Source organism: Somniosus microcephalus, chromosome 1, assembly GCF_052327205.1.
Source record: "Somniosus microcephalus isolate GS21.2 chromosome 1, FLI_Smic_1.0, whole genome shotgun sequence".
NCBI classification, from domain to species: domain Eukaryota; kingdom Metazoa; phylum Chordata; class Chondrichthyes; order Squaliformes; family Somniosidae; genus Somniosus; species Somniosus microcephalus.
In genome coordinates this window covers 109152882-109174743 of record NC_140987.1, presented here as the reverse complement: position 1 = coordinate 109174743, position 21862 = coordinate 109152882, and the positions used below count along the sequence as shown (strand labels likewise).

Below are 21862 nucleotides of genomic sequence, written 5' to 3'. Positions count from 1 at the left end.
AAATAGGATTAGCAAGGCACTTAACAGGCTGTTAACTGCCTTAACTACCTGTCCCACCGGTTGGAGACAGGTCAGTTTGGGAGCAGCTAAACAGACTCAGGAAAATCGAGTGGGGGCGGGATGGAGGCGGGTTGGGTGTCTGAAGCCATTTTCCCCCGAATTTCCCAACAGACCCGCCTCCAAACCTGCCTCCTCAGGGCTATTAAAAATCGAGCCCAGTGACTCTAAGATCATGGCTGATCTTCCACCTCAATTCCACTTTCCCACCCTATCCCCATATCCCTCGATTCCCTTAGTATCCAAAAATCTATCGATCTCTGTCTTGAGATATACTCAACAATTGAGCATCCACAGCCCTCTGGGGTAGAGAATTTCAAAGATTCACAACCCTTTGAGTGAAGAAATTTCTCATCTCAGTCCTAAATGGCTGACCCCTTATTCCGAGACTGTGACCCTTGGTTCTAGACTCCCCAGCCAGGGGAAACATCCTCCCAGCATCTACCCTGTCAAACCCCTTAAGAATTTTATGTGGTTCAAAGACATCACCTAAACTCTAGGGAATATAGGCCTAGTCTACTCAATCTCTCCTTCTAGGACAATCCCCTCATCCCAGGAACCAGTGTAGTGAACCTTTGTTGCACTCCCTCTAAAGGCAAGCATATCCTTCCTTAGCTAAGGAGATCAAAACTATACACAGTACTCCAGGTGTAATCTCACCAAGGCCCTACTTCTTTGTAGCAGTTTGATACAACTGAGAGACTTGCTAGGCCATTTCAGAGGGCAGTTAAGAATCATCCTTATAGTAGGTCTGGAGTCACATATAGGCCAGACCAGGTAAGGACAGCAGGTTTCCTTCCCTAAAAGGACATCAGTGAACCAAGTTGGGTTTTTACAATTCAATAGCTTAATGATCAGCATTACTGATACTACTTTTTTTATTCCAGGTTTATTTAATTATAAATTAAATTCAAATTCACAAACTGCCATGGTAGTATTTGAACTCACGTCTCTGAATTATTAGTCTAGGCCTCTGTATTTTTTTATTTATTCATTCATGGGATGTGGGTGTCACTGGCAAGGTCAGTATTTATTGCTCATCCCTAATTGCCCTTGAGAATGTGCTGTTGAGCCGCCTTCTTGAACTGCTGCAGCGAGTGTGGTGAAGGTACTCCCACAGTGCTGTTAGGTAGAGTTCCAGGATTTTGACCCAGCAACAATGAAGGAACGGCAGTATATTTCCAATTCAGGATGGTGTGTGACTTGGAGGTGGCGGTGTTCCCATGCTCCTGTTGCCCTTGTCCTTCTAGGTGGTAGAGGTCGCAGGTTTGGGAGGTGCTGTTGAAGAAGCCTTGGCGTGTTGCTGCAATGCATCTTGCAGATGGTACACACTGCGGTGGTGGAGGGAGTGAATGTTGAAGGTGGCTGATGGTGTGCCAATCAAGCGAGCTGCTTTGTCCTGGATGGTGTTGAGCCTCTTGAGTGTTGTTGGAGTTGCACTCATTCAGGCAAGTGGAAATTACTAATCCAGTAGCATAACCACTACACTACCGTGCCTGTATTTTACCCAATTCTCTACACAATTTTGTAATGGCTTCCTCCCTAAACCCTACTTTATAACCAGATTTTGCATTCCTCACAAGTACTGTACCAAGTTTTAAACCAAAAAGAGGTCATAACTCATTCTAAACTCATTATTCTCAATACAAAATAAAGCAACTTATTTCTTAACCTTAATTTAACTTGAGAGTTATTCAATGTTGACTGCATTTGTTTTAGCAACTGAATACAATGTACTAAATGTTGAAATAAACAAAAGCAATATACAGTACAGTGTAGCGGTTCGTGTAGATCGCCACTAAATAAGAGAGTTTGACTTCGACGAACTATTAACAAGTTGTTTATTTACAGGAACAGACTAATTACAGCAGGTAAGATGGCTGACTGTAGGAGCACCGTGGTATAGGTCTTGTCCCAGCGAGGACTCCACGAGGACTCAGTTCGCAGTCCTGTAGGGAGCGTGATGACGTCATCGCGTTTGTGTTGTGACGTCATCATGTTGTTCGCGTTTCCCGCGCTTAGGGCGTCACATGATGCGCGTCGTTGCGTCGCTGGCCGTTGAGGCCGAAGTCGGGAGGCCGGGCTGTGCCGGTGCTTGCCGCAGGAGCGGAAGATCGCGTCGCTCCCGTCGGCTGGCCGTTGAGGCCGAAGACGCTAGGCCAGGCTGTGCCGGTGCACGCACATCACGTTGTACGTGACGTGACGTCAGCGCGCTAGGGCGCGTCTTAAAGGGGCAATGGCCCCAACAGGTAAGTTAAACATACAGTAAGGTAAGTTAAAGGAAATGATGTGTCTCAATGTAAGGGACAACCAGTGGTACCGCCACAACAGTGTATAAACACTTTGCAAAAAGCTGGCCTCTGCTTTTAGCCAGTTACCTTAATTTATCAGTAAAAGTTCAACCATAAGCAAGGCATATTTCCAAATATTTTATGTTCACTGCAGCAACAGTTAAATTATTCATCTTCGATCACTACTTACCTAGCTCATTAATTAAACTTCTTGCTTTGGAAACAAAAGGGCCAACTTCACTAGGCTGCATTTTTGCTCTTTCCTTCAGATCAGCACCTGCAAAAAATGAATCTCATCAATACAGACTACTCTTAATTTGAACAGCAGGTCCTTACTTTCACAAAATGACCACAAAAAATGATTGCAAAACTAATATCACAACTGGTTCATTGTAAATCTGACACAGTTTGTGTGGCTGTATTTAGAAGTATAATGCAAGTAAAACATAACAATGCATACATCAGTAAGAACCAATATTTTACACTTCTGAGCTCCCCAGCCTGCAATTTACCATCCACTAAAATGAAGTGTGGAAAATTGTGCAGTGGGAAGCACAGGAGGAAAAACTCCCAGCCAGAGTCTCCAATTGAAGAATGGAGCTAATGCCATGAAAAGTAAAACAAGGTGTTGATTTCCAAATGTATTTAAGATATTCTAATCAACAGCAAAAGCTGGAATATTTACTTGCCCTTCACCTATTGTCCCATAGTATACGTCATCTAAATACTTTATGGCAAGTAGAACACAGCACATTTAATGCCAAAAGTCACTTTTTGTTGCATTGTTCAGCAAAATGCTCCTACACAGACACAAACCACTAATTTTTCTCATAAAAAGCTAGGGGGAAACATTCATAAATTCAGTGGTAGCGCCCCTAGCAGGAGGCGGGGTGTTACTGGAAGTGCTCACCCTCCTTCCTGGGGCACTACCATTGAATATCGCGGTACTACGTGCAACAGCACCACATGCGTCGGCACGTACCGCCGCGGTATTGCAGACCTCCCTCCCTGATTAAAGGGGAGGGGCCTAGCGCAGCGCGCACTGGGGTCCTGTTGGACCACTGGGGAGGGTGCTGGGAAAACAGCCCGGCACTCAAGAGGCGTGTCGGGCTGACCGATCGCCGGCCGGCACCACACATAATAAAGTGGAAGGGGGCAGGTGCTGGCAGGCAGCCAAAAAAAATGGCCGCCTGGCACCTGCCCTTTAATTTGCGCCACTGCGGCCGCAAAAACACCACCCCAACCCTGTCGGACATATCGTCTGGTGGTAGGTCAGGGGGCGCAACCGAAGTTTACGGCCTGGGGCGCTGCGCATGGCAATGATGTCATCACTGGAGGCGCAGCGCCGTGGAGCGCTACCAGCAACTGCCGCTGCTAACCTCCCGCTGAATTTCGCGGGAGGCGTTAGCGCCGCCACACCTAGGCGCTAGGGGCTTTGCGCCCCAAAAGTGCCCCCGAGGGCGCTAATGGGAGGCACAAAGCAACCCAATTTCCCCCACCCACCCCAGTGTCTTCAGTCCCCATCACAAACTCTGCTCCCTTGTTACTGAATCAATCCCTCACCCTGGCCAGTGTCTCACTTTGAACCTCAGCATCCTGTTCAATCCGGAGGTGAGTTGCAGATTCCATGACTTAATGTGAGGGAGTCCAAAACTAGGGGCCATAAATATAAGATAGTAACTAATAAATCCAATAAAGAATTCAGGAGAAACTTCTTTACTCAGAGTGGTGAGAATGTAGAACTCGCCATCACATGGAGTAGTTGAGGCAAAGAGCATAGATTTATTTAAGGGGAAACTAGATAAGTACATGAAGGAGAAAAGAACATAGGGATATGTTGATAGGGTGAGATGAAGTAAGGTGGGAGGAGGCTCATGTGGAGTATAAACCCTGGCAGAGGCCTGTTGGGCCAAATGACCTGTTACAGTGCTGCAAATTCTACGTAATAACTATGGGCCCAGAAAATCAGAAATTAAAAATACCACAGACTAGTCTACCTGTTTTCATTTTCCCAATATTCATTTTTAAAAGTGAACCCGCCATCAGATTTTTTTGTTAAATAAATTAACAAAAGAATTATATTCAATTTAAATCCCACTTAAATTTTCCAATTGGTGTCATCATTTTCTGTTTCTGTCCTGCTCCCTTATGTACTTCTGCACCCATTGCTATGAGTCTGTTGCACTTTCAAAATACATTTCTGCTAGTTGGAGCATCAAAAGCTATAAAATCACAGCCCTGTATATAGTTTTTTTTTTTAAAGCACTACCAACTTAATGAAGCAGCGGCTAACAACTGTAAAAATTAAAAATCTGCTCACGGTCAACATTTCCTGTGGAAGATATGTACTGCACTTCTATACGAGTTATGGTGTTTCTCAATAAAAAGAGTGGAAGGAATTGTTCAATCATCACCGCTTCATTCTCTTCACATCAGTGCTTGAGATAGCAGTAGTTATGTCTGAAATTGTTTTTACTATAGCAAATATTATTTTTTTTAAATGTAATACTATAGTGCATCAACCGTTCCAGTCACAGTCATAAACCTACAACTCTCATCTAAAAGATGTGAACTTCTAAGCTATTTACTTATTCCATTAACTTTTTTTTTAGCAACAGCATGCATAAAGGGCATTCAGTGACATTTCTCTTATAGCCAGTAATCTAGATGCATTGAGAATATACAGTATAGCAAATGTATGTGCTATCAGCATTTAACAAAAGTGTTACTCAAACTGAATGGTTCTAGTTCTGGTGACCTTATAAATTATAAAAACAGTTAGTTTGAATTTCATTTGGTATCCTTAGTTTGTTGACTTAATCATTACTTCTTGTTTCACAGTTTACCACAAGAAATAGTGGTGGCGCTCCTGTTTAACCAATATTGTAGCTGCTATAAATTTTATTCTTGTTTCATGGTTTACTCTTTCCATGCTCCATGTTACTCCCTAGCTAAAAAAGCAAGCAGGTGGACTGTCATTTGGTCTTTGCCTCTGTAGCTATATTCACCCACAACTTGAGCAAAAGAAAGATTGGGGTTCTCACATGGAAAGAGGCAAACCTAAAATAAAGATGCACAAACTTAAAACATTTTTTTTTTATTTTGAATTCTGAGAGCACGCCATCATACCGACCGCAAATTCAGGGCCATTGTTACCATGAGAAGATTGCAGTTACAGAATTTGTTGACCAGCCTTTTAAGTGTTTGATCTTTTTTACAATGTATAGATTGTGACAACGAATTTTTACATAACAAATATTTTGTATTAACAGAGTTCATGATGAGTGGTCTGCACGGATTGTTATAATGAGAAGTTTGTAATAGCAAAAATTGGCACAACGAAAATTTTGCAATACTTCATTTTAAAAGGTTTGTAATAAACGTCTGTTGTTATAAGAGAGCGAAATAATGGGCCAGAAATTCAGGTCCCCACAGGCGAGTACGCGCGGCGTACTCACCCGTAAGGCCAACGGAAGTGCCGGTTTCGCTCATGCACTGCGCATGCGCTGGAAACCGAAACTTCCGTTCCCTTGAAGAAAGGTGTTCAGGGGTCAAACACGTGCGCCGGAGAGGCAGCGCGTAGACCTGGAACTTCCGATTTTTTATTTATTATTTTACAGGTTTCTCCGTGCGGGTAAGTCCCTCGCAGCTGCGCGTGAAAAAAGCAGCCACAAGGTCTGCTTTTAACAAGGTAAGAGGTTAATTAAGTAAAATTAAAACATTTTTTCCCACAGGTTTATCATTTTAAAATACTTTAAAGAAAGGTAAGTTTATTTTTAGCCCTGTTAAAAACTTTAATAAATTTTTTCAAAAATTTAAATTTTTGTTTAAAATAGTTAATTTATGTAATTTAGTTATTTTAAAAATGTGACTTTAAAAAAAAAATTATTTGACGTTTTACTTAGGTTTTGGGGCTGATCTCTATTCATAGATTTGACAGGTTTTCCTGTCAAATCTATGAATGGAGATTCCCTGCTCCGATTGGCTCCCCATGGTCCACGTGATCCCAGGGGATGCTGCGAACTAACTGCACCGCTGGGATACCCAAGCACTGCACGCCAGCAGCTGGAGAAGGCCCAGGATCGGAATCCCACATGGGCCCACAGCACAACGGCAGGCGCGCTATGTAAGTGCAGGTCGGGGGCTTGCGCCCGCGGGAAGCCTCTGACCCAAATTTCTAGCCCGAGTCACATATATCTGGATAAAGGAGAGACAAAGAAAGGTCCCCGGTAGTCCGTTGAGTTTACCCAGAATTTCACTTCAGGAGTATTGGATTGGCAATTGGCTAAGTCAGCAAGTAAAGGGAGCACCAGCCTACAGGTTCACAAGTGCACAATGATGCGCTCTTGGGCTCCGTACGCTGCGTGGAACTCGTGCAGGGAGGATCGCATGAGGTAGGTGTGGATTTCCCTGCGCTGTTGGCCGTGTACTCCTTAGCTACATCGTCGACCACAAATTTAGGTCCAAGGTGCTTGGAATCACAGACAATAATATTCCTGACTTGGAAATATATCGCCGTTCCTTCACCGTCGCTGGATCTAAATCCTGGAACTCCCTACCTAACAGCACTGTGGGAGTACCTTCACCGCAAGGACTGCTGCGGTTCAAGGCAGCGGCTCACCACCACATTCTCAATTAGGGATGGGCAATAAATGCTGGCCTTGCAGGAGAAGCCACATCCTGGAACGAATAAAAACTCCGGTCCTACTACCCTAGAAATGTATGAATTTAAAGCGCATAAGGAAACCATCAACCCAACATGCCTGTACTAGCTATTTCATAGAATTATAGAATGGTTACAGAAAAGGAGGCCGCCATTTGGCCCGTCGAGCCCGTGCCAGCTCTCTGCAAGAGCACTTCAGCTAGTCCCACTCCCCAGCCCTTTCCCCATAGCCCTGCAAATTTTTGTCCTTTAGGTACTTATCCAATTCCCTTTTGAAAACCATGATCGAGTCTGCCTCCACCAGCCTATCAGGCAGTGCAGTCCAGATCCTAACCACTTGCTCCATAAAAAAGTTTTTCCTCATGTCGCTTTTGGTTCTTCTGCCAATCACCTTAAATCTGTGTCCTCTGGTTCTCAACCCTTCCGCCAATGGGAACAATTTCGCTCTATCTACTGTCTAAACCCCTCATGATTTTGAATACCTCTATCAAATCTCCTCTCAACCTTCTCTGCTCCAAGGAGAACAACTCCAGCTTCTCTAGTCTACCCACGTAACTGAAGTCCCTCATCCCTGGTATCATTCTCGTAAATCTTTTCTGCACCCTCTCTAAGGCCTTTACATCCTTCCTAAAGTGCGGCATCCAGAATTGGACACAACACTCCAGTTGAGGCCGAACCGATAAAGGTTCATCATAACTTCCTTGCTTTTGTACTCTATGCCTTTATTTATGAAGCCCAGTGACATGAATCGATCATTCATGAAAGAAAGACTTGTGAAGTGATGCTGAGCGGCCTGCGGGTGGCGCTGTCCAGGGAGAGTATAAATACTCGGGCACGGGACCAGCTTGCGGAGGGACATTCTTAACAGGAACTAGTGAAGGACACAACTAGACCTCCATGTTGTAAAACAGTTGATTGAAGCTTTGTTCAACGCTTAGACCAAGTGCCTAGTAGTTTTCTTACGTCAATTTAATCAACTGGAACTTGCTCCACGCTCCGAGTGATTTTGAGAACAGACGGCTATAACTCAAATGGTATAAGGGAACCAGACATAGTAATCAATCCATCATGGAGAAACTACTCGGGCCCGCCCGTCTTGACCTGGATCCGAATTCACCTACAACTGCTAAGGTATACAAACACTGGTATCGTACCTTCAGCAGCTTCCTCGGGGCTTGTGGTGAGAATGTTCCTGATGAGTTACAAATGCTTGCCAATTATGTATCTCATGTGTTTGACTATATCCAAGACTGTGTAGACTACGACTCCGCTATCCAAATACTGCAGCAACTACATGTTAAGGCCCCAAACAACATTTTTGCTCGGCACTTACTGGCCACAACTTGACAACAACCCGGGGTATCATTTGACGAATTCTTTCAAAAGCTTTGCAGGCTCAGCAAAGACTGTAATCTCAAAGCTATCTCAGCTGAGCAGTACCAGGAGGAATTAATTTGTGATTCTTTTATTAATGGCATTGCGTCTCCCTTCATACACCAGCGTCTGTTGGAGAATAAAACCCTCGAGTTACAAGCTGCCTATGACCAGGCATATTCTCTGGACTTGACAAAAAAAATGCAGATGCCTATCTTTTACCACGTGCACAGACTGCTGCTATCACTTTTAGTGACTTCTCCAATAAGCCTCGGGCAGAAGCCCTCACTGATGACGACTCTATCCTAGCTGATGACTACCCTACCCTAGCGGCATCTTGGCAATCTAAAAAGTGTTTCTTCAGTGGAGGTGCATTTCACTATAGGAAATTTTGTCCTGCTCGTAATGCAAACTGCAATCATTGCAGTAAGAATGGTCACTTTTCTAAAGAATGTCAGTCAAAAGCCTCTCCAAGGGTTACAGCTGGTATCTATAAAACTGCTCCCCCCCCGCCGATGTAAGCCCATAGTCACTAAATCACGACATTTCAGTCAGGATGACCTATCCTTTATCGAGGCAGAAATCTCGCCTTCTAGCGGACGGTATCATTGAGCCATGTTCATCTCCCTGGCGGGCTCAAGTTGTCGTTGTTAAAAATCCTCTGAAGCAACACAAGAAACGTCTTTGCATCGATTATTTGCAAACTATTAACCAGTATACCGACCTGAATGCCTACCCACTACCACGCATCGATGACATGGTCAGTAACCTTGCCAACTACAGGGTATTTTCAACTTTTGACTTAAAGAGCACATACCATCAAGTACCGTTAAAGGACTCTGACAAAAAGTATATTGCCTTTGAGGCCAATGGTCGGCTTTACCAGTTTTGTCGCCTTCCATTTGGGGTCACCAATGGGGTGGGCGTGTTTCAACAGGCAATGGATAGCCTAGTCAAACAGGAGAACTTAACTGACACTTTTCCATAACTGGATAATATCACCATTGCTGGTCATGACCAGAAGGAGCATGATGCCAACCTCCAGAAATTTCTTGACGTTCTCCGTCGTCACAACTTAACCTTAAATAAGTCCAAATCTGTGAAATCAGTACCATCGGTCAACATCCTTGGCTACTGGGTGGGCAATGGTGTCATCAAACCGGATCCGGAGCGACTTCGTCCGCTTCAGGAGCTCCCTCCTCCTACGAATCTCGGCTCTCTTCGTCAGGCCCTCGGCATGTTTGCCGATTATGCGAAGTGAATACCCCACTTTTCCGACAAGATCCAGCCCCTGCTTCACGCGAAGTCATTTCCGTTGGACGCGATGGCTATTTCAGCTTTCGACCTCCTCAAGCAACAACTGGAAAAAGCCACGCTTCATTCCACTGATGAAAACCTCCCTTTCGCGGTCGAGTGCGATGCATCGGATGTGGCGATCTTGGCTACCTTGAATCAAGGTGGTCGACCCATTGCATTTCTGTCCAGAACTTTTCAGGGTAGCGAGCTCCATTATCCTCCTGTCGAGAAGGAGGCTACGGCCATCATCGAAGCAGTACGTAAATTGAGTCATTTTCTCGCTCGTCGCCATTTCACGCTTATAACCGATCAGCACTCCGTGGCCTTTACGCTGGATAACCGGAAACGCACTAAGGTCAAGAATAACAAGAGAATGGAATTGGCCGTCTTTGGCTACACCATACGTTATCGACCCGGCAAAGATAATGTGGCCCCGGATACCCTCACGTGTGCATTCTGCTCTTCCATGTCGACTTCGACTCTTGCGGATCTTCATACTGACTTATGCCATCCTGGCGTTATCCGTATGTTACACTTTGTGCGATCTAAAAATCTCCCATTTTCTACGGAAGATGTGAAAAGAACATGCTCCACTTGTAGAATTTGCGCGGAATTAAAACCGCAATTCTTCCATCCGTCGGATGGCTCGCTCATACACGCTACACAGTCTATGCAGCGACTCAGCATTGACTTTAAAGAGCCCCTGCCTTCTTCAACGCGAAACACTTACTTGCTCACTATAGTGGACGAATATTCACGCTTTCCCTTTGCTTTCCCCTGTCCCAATATGCTTACTTCCACAGTGGTCAAATGCCTCAATCAGGTCTTTTCCCTTTGCGGTATGGCCAATTTCATCCACTCTGATCGGGGTCCCTCCTTCATGTCAAGCGAACTCAAAAGTTATCTTTCCCAACGGGGAATCGCCACAAGTAAAACACCACCATATCATCCTATTGGAAACGGACAGGTTGAAAGATATAACGCTATCAACCGCACCTTGAGTATTGTGTGCAGTTTTGGTCGCCTTATCTGAGGAAGAATGTTCTTGCCATGGAAGGAGTGCAGCGAAGATTCACCAGGCTGATACCTGGGATGGCAGGAATGACGTATGAGGAGAGATTGGGTCGATTGGGCTTATACTCACTGGAGTTTAGAAGATTGAGAGGGGATCTCATCGAAACCTATAAAATTCTGTCAGGCCTGGACAGACTAGATGCAGGAAGGATGTTTCCGATGGCCGGGGAGTCCAGAACCAGGGGTCATAGTCTAAGGATAAGGGGTAAGCCCTTTAGGACTGATGAGGAGGAATTTCTTCACCCAGTGAGTGGTGACCCTGTGGAATTCACTGCCACAGAGAGCAGTGGAGGCCAGTTCATTAAATATATTCAAGAAGGAGTTGGATATATTTCTTAAGGCTAAAGGGATCAAGGGATATGGGGGGGAAGGCAGGGACAGGGTACTGAATTTAGACGATCAGCCATGATCTCATTGAATGGCCGAGCAGGCTCGAGGGGCCGAATGGCCTACTCCTGCTCCTATCTTCTATGTTTCTATCATTTGGAATGCTGTTCGTCTTGCACTGAGGTCACACAACCTATCAGACCAGCAGTGGGAAACTATGCTCCCTGACGCGTTGCATTCCATCAGGTCTCTCCTTTCTACATCCACCAATGTTACTCCTCACGAACAATTCTTCGGGTTCCAGCGTCGCTCCACTCATGGGACATCCCTACCATCATGGTTGGCAGCTCCTGGCCCCGTGCTGCTCCGAAGATTCGTCCGATTCTCCAAGAGTGATTCCCTCGTCGACGAAGTGGAACTAACAGATGTCAATCCTACATATGCATACGTGCGATACCCTGATGGCCGGGAGTCCACAGTTTCACTTCGGGATCTGGCTCCCTGCCCAACCAGTCCCAATCGATAGAGGAATCCATATCAACGACGCCGATACTCTGCACTCCTCCGAGGATGACGCCCTACCAGGACGTCAAGGGATCTGCCAGCCACTCCGCCGGATCAACCCGGGGAACAGAGCGCTCCCCGCGGGATGACCACCCGAAGCCAGGACACCGGTCAATCACCGACTACTGAGCAGAGCAGCCAGCTCTGCGCCTGTGGGGACCCGCACCCGGAGTCACGATCTCCCCAGTCCCCCTCAGGCCGATCAAGGCGACACGACCTCTGCCAGCCCGCCGGTACGAACCAAGCGACCCAGGGACCAAGACACGGTCCGAGGCGACGTGTCTTCCAGCCACAAACAGAGATCCAAACGACTGCGGCTATTCGTAGTCCGATTAATCCGATAGAAGGAAGTTGCCAGACTACCAATCCTTCAGGTGGGAAGAATGACATCAATCGATTATTCATGAAAGAAAGACTTGTGAAGTGATGCTGAGCGGCCTGCGGGTGGCGCTGTCCAGGGAGAATATAAATTCTCGGGCACGGGCCCAGCTTGCAGAGGGACATTCTTAACAGGAACTAGTGAAGGACACAACTAGATCTCCATGTTGTAAAACAGTTGATTAAAGCCTTAGACCAAGTGCCTAGTAGTTTTCTTACGTCACCCAGTATTCCGTATGCTTTTGTAACCACTTTCTCAACCTGCCCTGCCACCTTCAACGATTTGTGCACATATACCCCCAGGTGTCTCTGTTCATGCACCCCCTTTAGTTTATATTGCCGCTCCTCGTTCTTCCTACCAAAGTGTATCACTTCGCACTTTTCTGCATTAAATTTCATCTGCCACGAGTCCGCCCATTTCACCAGCCTGTCTATATCTTTCCTCCTCACTGTTTACTATACTTCCAAGTTTTTTGTCATCTGCAAATTTTGAAATTGTGCCCTGTACTCCCAAGTGTAAGTCATTAATATATATCAAGAAAAGCAGTGGTCCTAGTACCGACCCCTGGGGAACACCACTGTATACCTTCCTCCAGTCCGAAAAACAACCGTTCACTACTACTCTCTGTTTCCTGTCACTTAGCCAATTTCGTATCCATGCTGCCACTGTCCCTTTTATTCTGTGGGCTTGAACTTTGCTGGCAAGCCTATTATGTGGTACTTTATCAAACGCCTTTTGGAAATCCATATACACCACCTCAACTGCATTACCCCATCAACCCTCTCTGTTACCTCATCAAAAAAACTTGATCAAGTTAGTTAAACACGATTTGCCTTTAACAAATGAGTGCTGGCTTTCCTTAATTAATCCACACTTGTCCAAGTGACTGTTAACATTGTCCTTGATTATCGTTTCTAAAAGCTTCCCCACTACCAACGTTAAACTGAAAGAGGTATCCATTTAGTCTCACTTACCTGCCCTTTGCCCATACTCCTATTTTTTTCTTTTTCAAATATTTATCCACTTCCCTCATAAAAGCTATTATGGATTCTGCTACTTCTGTTAGGGTATTCCATGTCCTTACAATCCTCTGCATTAAAAAAATCCCTCTTCATATAAGCAGTTCTGCTGAACTCGCTTCGCTCTTTCAGAGATGATCTGAAACTTATGCTCTGTATTTACCAACTCACTGCCAGTGGCAATTGCTTTTTCCCCAATTTACCTTATCAAAGCCCCTCATAATTTTGAACAACTCTATCAGATCGCTGAATCTTTTCTGCTCCAATGAAAAGTCTTTCCTCATAACACCTGTTGTGCAACGATCTTGAGCTTGTTGTGAAAATGCTAACGTTTAATATTTTTAGCAGACTGAAATTCCATTTAGCATGTCAAGCAACATAGAGTTCGTTGAACTTTCTTTTCACCATGTCATAACAAAACAAGTTATTTTGGTACTTATTATTAACATGGGAGAAGACAATAATTAATTTTGTTAACTGTGTATATTATAAATCATATCAGCTTAGGAATGCTAGCTACATCATCCTAATTATAAGATAATAGATGGTTTGCAGTGAATTTTGAGCAACTCTGATGAAATTATAAACCACAAGAGTGAAACTTCAGTAGGTTATGAGCATCAGTAAAACCTCAAGACTGAAATTACAGCCTTGAAAACACAGCCAACTGCTTGTTTTTTTGTTTTTGTCTGAGTTATAATAAAGAAACTATTTAACTTATATTAGTGTGATGTTTGGCCTTAAATCCAGAATACAAGACATCTCATGCAAATCACTACTGAAAAGAACACATATGCTCAAAGCGATTGTGTGCACTTCAATACTGTTTCCAATTACAATATTAAAAGCATATATGAAATTAAATTATAAAGAGTTAAAACCATCCAATTCAAAATTAAAGATACAGGAAACTTTTGATTAACCGGCCCCTAAATAACCAGAAATGTCGGTTAACTGGCAAAATTCAGGAGTAGGTTCAGGTAACTTTTATTACTTTTTTTACTCCATTTGTTGCTGTGCAAGGGTGTAGCTGCAGCTGTTGCTAAGCTACAGAGACGCTTGCAACTTGTGCCGATTGTTCTGAAGCTGTTGCAGGTTTGTTGCTTGAAACGGAGCTCTCAGCTCCGTATCTTTTACTAGAGCGTTCGGTTATCCAGAATTTTCGATGAACCGGCACCACATCGGTCCCGTCCGTGCCGGATAAAAGGAAGTTTCCTGTAATCCATTCTCACGGTTTAAATGGTGTTCATAAAACACTTCAGCTCCGTGGTCACTATCTGTGACGTTATTTGAACACCTCAATCAAACTGCAGTCTTTGAACCCATTCCCTAATGTCTCGTACAGTATTTTATATGTATTAAATGTCACTGACCCCATTATTTCTCTAAGAGGTCAAGTGCAGTTAGCGGAGTAAACAACTGGAGAAGATTGTGACAGACCAAAAACGTGTCAGCCTTGCCTGTCATGGTACATTTTTATATTTGCATTTACCGCCATTGTATTGCAGATCTAGGATCATTAGTACTAAATCAACAAAACTGGAAAGGAAGGTGCAATAAATGAGCTACCATAAAAAAAGATTTATATATTTAAAATGTAGAGAAAGAACAAGATTGGTGCTGTAGAAACCTTAAAGCGGAATTACCAAAAATCTGAATCAAAATGCTTTACTCACTTGCCTCTATCTAGGATTGAGAATTAAAACATACATAAGAACATAAGAAATAGGAGCAGTAGTAGGCCATTCAGCCCTTTGAGCCTGCTCCGCCATTCAATGAAATCATGGCTGATCTTCTGCCTCAACTCCATTCACCGGCCCTATCGCCATATCCCTTACTAGTCAGAAATCTATCGACTTCTGTTTTGAATATACCCAATGACTGAGCCTCCACAGCCCTCTGGGGTAGAGAATTCCAAAGATTCACCACCATCTGTGTGAAGAAATGTCTTCTCATCTCAGTCCTGAATGGCCTACCCTTTATCCTGAGGCTATGGCCTCTGGTTCTAGACTCCCCAGCCAAGGGAAACATTCTCCCAGCATCCACCCCATCAAGCCCTGTAATAATTTTGTATGCTTCAATGAGATCCCCTCATTCTTCTGAATTCAAGGGAATACAGGCCTAGTTTACTCAATCTCTTCTCATACGACAGTCCCGCCATCTCAGGAATCAATCTCATGAACCTGCGTTGCACTCCTTCTATGGCAACTATATCCTTCCTTAGGCAAGACGACCAAAATTGTACACAGTACTCCAGGTCTCACCAAGGCCCTATATAATTGGAGTAAGACTTCTTTACTCCTGTACTCAAATCCTCTTGTAATGAAGGCCAGCATACAATTTACCTTCCTAATGGCTTGCTGCACCTGCACATTCACTTTCAGTGACTCATGTACAAGGACACCCAGGTCCCTTTGAGCATCTGCATTCCTCAATCTTTCACCATTTAGGAAATTACTCTGCCTTTCTGTTTTTTCTACCAAAGTGGATAACTTCACATTTATCCACATTATATTCCATCTGCCATGTTCTTGCCCACTGTAATGAAATCTGTTTGTCTTGGTCCTGTATTCGTTTTGCACTCATGTATATTACCCTCCCCCACTGTGTATAGTTTCACTTCCTCTTTCCCGACTAACCTGGGAGGTTCCAGGTCTTGGCTCTTGGCTCCGCCCCTGACTTCTCTTACATAAAGATCCCAGGATCTGTATGACTCATTCCTGTGAACCAGTCGGCGTGTTGAGATGTTAGCTCTGATCTTAGTGATTAAAAGCCAACTTGTTTTAAGTCTATAACTTCTAGTTTTGTGGTTATTGAAGGCCCATCAATTTTAATCACTAAAGAATACTAGGATGGATCGACTCCTAAAACCAGAGCGTCTGGACTTGGATCCACATTCTGCTGAAGCATCAAATCAATTTGGACACTGGCTCAAATGCTTCGAACTCTTCGCGGGGGCCTCATCCGCTAGCGAGGTAGATAAACTGAGTCTACTGACTACTCGCGTAAGTCATCGGATTTATTCGTTGATCCGGGACGCCACCTCTTACACGGAGGCCATCACTATCCTGAAGGCCCAATACCAGAGGCCAGTAAACGAAGTGTACGCCAGACATCTGCTGGCTACACGCAGGCAGCGACCAAAGGAATCAATGGACGATTTCTTACAGGGCCTAAAGGACCTGGTCCGGGACTGTAACTGCAAGGCCGTGACGGCCAACGCGTACTCTGACGAATTGGTCTGCGATTCCTTCATCACGGGCCTCAAATCGAATTATATCCGGCAGAGACTGCTGGAGGTGGTGGTCCTGGACTTAAAAAAGGCAGTGGCCACTGCGCGATCGCTGGACGTGGCCCAGAAAAACTCTGACTCTTATTCTTCCGGCCATGCGGCCCTCACCGCCTCGTGCGCGCCGAGGGGGCCGCCATCTTGGAATCAGCCATCTTCCCCATCCAGGTCTCAGACCAGCTCTACGCCGCCGGAGTCCCCACACAGAAGTTCACCCAGGAGTCCTACTACAGCGGCAATGTCTCGAGGCCCGAAATGCTACTTCTGCGGCCAGGCCAAGCACCCCAGACAACGATGCCCAGCGAAGGACGCTACATGCTTCAAATGTAAGAAAAAGGGGCATTTTAGCAAAGTCTGCAGGGGGAATCCGATTTCCAACTCCGTCACCGCCTCGTGCGTGCCGCCATCTTGGGATCCGCCATCTTTTCCCGACTCAACGGCCGCCCAGGGCCCAACAGTGGCTTCGATCACGGTGGATCAATCCAGGCCACACCCGTTGACAAAATCCATGATGGACATACAAGTAAACGGGAATTTAACAAAATGTTTAATTGACTGTGGGAGTACCGAGAGTTTTATCCACCCTAGCCTGGTACGGCGGCACTCATTAACGGTAACCCCTACACGGAGCAGAATTGCTATAGCTGCTAAGCCCCACACTTCGGACATTTTGGGCTACTGTGTGGTAACACTGACTGTAAAAGGCACGGACTACAAGGATTTTAAACTCCTCGTGATGCCAGAACTCTGTGTTAATGTAATCTTGGGCCTGGACTTCCAGTGCCACCACGAAAGTGTCACGCTAGCATATGGCGGGTCCCAGCCGCCACTCACAGTCTGTGGCCTATCAACCTTAAAAATCAGCCCGCCCTCTTTATTCGCTAATCTCGCTCCGAACTGTAGGCCCATAGCGACCAAAAGTAGACGGTACAGTCTGGAAGACAGACACTTTATCAAGGCGGAAGTGGACAGACTCCTGCGGGAAGGCATTATTGAATGCAGTACCAGCCCGTGACGTGCCCAAGTAGTCATTGTTAAAAATAACGAAAAGAAACAGATGGTAATTGACTACAGCCAGACTGTTAATATTTATACCCAGCTGGACGCCTACCCTTTACCCCGCATATCAGAAATGGTCAACCAGATTGCGCAATACCGAGTCTTCTCGACTATCGACCTCAAATCCGCGTATCACCAGCTCCCCATTAGAATGGAGGACCGCCCATACACCGCCTTCGAGGCGAACGGGCGCCTCTACCATTTTCTCAGAGTGCCCTTCGGGGTAACAAATGGGGTCTCGGTCTTCCAACGTGAGATGGACCGCATGGTTGACGAGAATAAACTACAAGCTACCTACCCCTATCTGGACAATGTCACTATCTGCGGGCACAACCAGCAAGACCGCGATCTAAATCTTGCGAGATTTTTAAAAACTGCCCTAAAGCTGAATCTAACCTACAACGAAGACAAATGTGTCTTCAACACAACCCGTCTCTGTATCCTCAGCTGTGTGGTGGAAGATGGGGTAATTGGACCGGACCCTGACCGATTACGCCCCCTAAAGGAACTGCCCCTGCCACACAATCCCAAAGCTTTAAAAAGGCGCCTGGGATTTTTTTCGTATTATACCCAATGGGTGCCCAATTACTCTGATAAGGCCCGACCCCTCATTAAATCGATGTCCTTCCCACTATCAGCTGAAGCTCGGGAGGCTTTCACCAGTATCAAACAGGACATTGAAAGGGCTGCACTGTGTGCAGTGGACGAAAGCATTCCCTTTCAAGTCGAAAGCGATGCGTCAGACTTTGCCTTAGCTGCGACCCTCAATCAGGCTGGGAGGCCTGTGGCCTTCTTCTCCCGAACCCTTCAGGGACCTGAAATCAGGCACTCTTCTGTCGAGGAGGCGGCACAGGCTATAGTGGAGGCAGTGCGGCACTGGAGACACTACCTAGCCGGCAAACGTTTCACCCTGCTCACCGACCAGCGGTCGGTGGCTTTCATGTTTAGTAACAAACAAAGGGGGAAAATCAAGAATGACAAAATACTCAGGTGGAGGATCGAACTATCCACGTTCGACTATGATATTATGTACAGGCCGGGAGCCCTTAATGAACCCCCAGATGCCCTATCGCGGGGAATGTGTGCCAGCATTCATACGGACAAATTACAGGGTCTCCACAACGACCTCTGTCACCCAGGGGTCACCCGACTCTACCATTTTATAAAGTCCCGCAATCTGCCCCACTCCATTGAGGAGGTCAGGGCAATGACCAGAGCCTGCCGCATCTGTGCGGAATGCAAGCCTCGTTTCTGCAGGCCTGACCGTGCACACCTTATCAAAGCCACACGGCCATTCGAGCGCCTAAGTCTGGACTTCAAGGGACCCCTTCCTTCTGCCGGCCGTAACGTATACTTCCTCAATATCATTGATGAATATTCCCGCTTCCCCTTCGCCATTCTCTGCCCAGACATGACCAGTGCCACGGTCATCAAGTGTCTCTGTAATCTATTCTGCATGTTTGGCATGCCGAACTACATACACAGCGATAGGGGGACGTCATTCATGAGTGACGAGCTGCGCCAGTTCTTGCTCTCGAAGGGGATAGCCACTAGCAGAACCACTAGCTACAACCCCCGGGGTAATGGGCAAGTGGAAAGGGAGAATGCTACTGTTTGGAAGGCTGTCACGTTAGCCTTGAAGTCAAAAGGCCTTCCGACCTCCCGCTGGCAGGAAGTCCTCCCAGACGTGCTCCACTCCATAAGGTCTCTGTTATGTACTGCCACTAACGCTACCCCTCACGAAAAGATGTTTGTTTTCCCCCGGAAATCCACCTCGGGCATATCTCTACCTGCGTGGCCGACGTCTCCGGGGACAGTGCTATTGCGGAAGCACGTGAGAGGCCATAAAACGGACCCCCTTGTGGAAAAGGTACAGCTCCTCCATGCAAACCCTCAGTGCGCCTATAATCGAATACTCTGACGGGCGAGAGGACACTGTTTCCATAAAAGACCTCGCTCCCTCGGGGAGCGGAGAGAACGATAGGAGACTACCCGATGAAGACCTACACTACAAAGAGACAGGATGCCCAGAGGTATCAATACCCAACTTTAACCTGGAGGACACTGCAGATAACCTGGAAGACACTGCGGAGGCCCGGACAGCGGAGGAACCAGAATCCACTCCCCTAGAGGCACCCCAACCGGCTTTGCGCCGATCACTGACAACTGCAAAACCTCCTGACAGACTCACTTATACCAACTTTTAAGAAACATCACCCCGATGGACTAAATCTATAGAAGGGGTGAATGTAATGAAATCTGTTTGTCTTGATCCTGTATTCGTTTTGCACTCATGTATATTACCCTCCCCCACTGTGTATAGTTTCACTTCCTCTTTCCCGACTAACCTGGGAGGTTCCAGGTCTTGGCTCCGCCCCTGACTTCTCTTACATAAAGATCCCAGGATTTGTATGACTCATTCCTGTGAACCAGTCGGCGTGTTGAGATGTTAGCTCTGATCTTAGTGATTAAAAGCCAACTTGTTTAAGTCTATAACTTCTAGTTTTGTGGTTATTGAAGGCCCATCACCCACTCACTGAGCCTGTCGAGATCCCCTTGAAGCCTCTTCACAACTGACACTGCCACCTAGCTTTGTATCAGCAGCAAATTTGGAAATGTTACATTTAGTCCCCTCATCCAAATCATTGATATAGATTGTGAATAGCTGGGGCCCAAGCACCGATCTTTGCGGTAGCCCAATAGTCAGAGCCTGCCATCCTGAAAAAGACCCGTTTATCCCTACTCTTTTTTTTCTGTCCGTTAACCAATTCTCAATCCATGTTTGTATATTACCCCCAATTCCACGTGCCCTAATTTTGTTCACCAACCTCTTATGTGGGACCTTATCGAAGGCCTTCTGAAAATCCAAATACACCACATCTACCGGTTCCCCTTTGTCTACTCCTCAAAGAACTACAATAGGTTTGTCAAACAGGATTTCCCTTTCATAAATCCATGTTGACTGTGCCCAATCTTACTATTAGTTTCTAAGTGCCCAATTATTGCATCCTTTATAATAGATTCCAGCATTTTCCCAACTACTGATGTGAGGCTAAAATGTCTGTAATTCCCCGTTTTCTCTCTCCCTCCTTTCTTAAATAGCGGGGTTACATTTGCTATCCTCCAATCTGTAGGAACCGTTCCAGAATCTATAGAATTTTTTGCCCAACAACTGCCCAGCAATTACGTACGGAAATTTTAAGGCTAGTGGAAACAGGCGCAGGGCCTGCTTCCACAGCATAAGAAGATACCTGAAATGAAATTTTAAAAGCTTTAATGAGAAGCAATCATAGCATATTTTAAAGCTGCAGGTCTTTTTAAAATAACATTTACCTTTCATAACTTTCTGTACAGTGCACACTATTTGTTTAGAAGTGGGAATTATGAGTAATGAATTGGATTCCCACTCAAAGCTAAATCTGACAGTATTTAAAGGCTGTAGTAATGAATATTGTAGTAATTTAAATGGATGAAAGGCAATCTGTTTTCTGATTGGAGGATCAGGCCCCTGTGATCCCAGGTACGCTTCCACACAGGCTGCGTCCCTGGGATCCGTGGGCCATTACGCTGCCCTCCTACTCACAGCGTGAGAAAGCAAGTTTACGCAGGAGGGCAGCCATCAGGTAGGTGTGTATTCTTTTCGCAGGTTGGCGGCATACTCCGGAGGTATGCTGCCGACCGCAATTTTTGGCTCATTATGTTGTATACCTAGAGCTTAAGCTACAAAGCTTATGCAACTACATGTTTTCGCATGAGCAGGACCCTTCTTAAGTGGTCAACTTTTTGGGTGCGGTGTCAGTTTTTTTTTTAAGTTGTTGGTCAGTGTTACATTTCAGATCTGCACTAGATAGTGTCTTGGGTGCATTGTCACTTCTCTCTCCTGTAAACAGATCCCACGACCCTTACAATCAGGAGTTTACCTTTCACATACCTATAGAAGCTTTTACAATCCGTTTTTACATTTTTTGCTAGTTTGTGCTCATATTCCATTTTCCCTGTATCAATTTCTTGGTCCCCCTTTGTTGATTTCTAAAAAGATCCCAATGATATTAGTTCAGTAACTCTAGATCTTAGGTATGACAGAACTAGAACTAGTATCCCATAAGCAATTTTAGTATTTTTCACTGGCAATGGACCCATGTGCCAACAGTCAGTGACATTGCAAAGGCAGACTAATGCACTGCACCACCGAGCTTGGACTGATTCATTATTTTTACGACTACAGCCACCTTTACTTTGAAAAGTTTGTAGATGAACCATGGTGTATTCAAAATGTTAGTTTTGTCATCCCAAATGCTGTCTGAACCTTTGTATTCAAACCAAGATTATATATTAGAACAATTTGTTTTTCCCGGAAACTACATCATCAGTTCCACAATACTTGAGCAGAAAGCACACCATAAAGAATAAAAACAGGATTAGTGTAGTAGAGACTGGAATGACAGCAACAATAGAAGTTGAACAATTCAG

At 45.3% G+C, this 21862-nt stretch overlaps 1 protein-coding gene across 4 annotated transcripts in view; it reads right to left on the bottom strand.

The window, feature by feature from the left end:
- The window catches only part of LOC147124286 (methylglutaconyl-CoA hydratase, mitochondrial-like), a 610977-nt gene that overhangs the window by 512994 nt on the left and 76121 nt on the right, over window positions 1–21862 (bottom strand). For all 4 annotated transcript variants that reach the window (XM_085984606.1, XM_085984603.1, XM_085984589.1 and 1 more), the window contains one exon: window positions 2539–2625. In XM_085984606.1, coding sequence (XP_085840732.1) covers window positions 2539–2625 — 87 coding nt within the window. The remainder of the gene's footprint in view (window positions 1–2538; window positions 2626–21862) is intronic.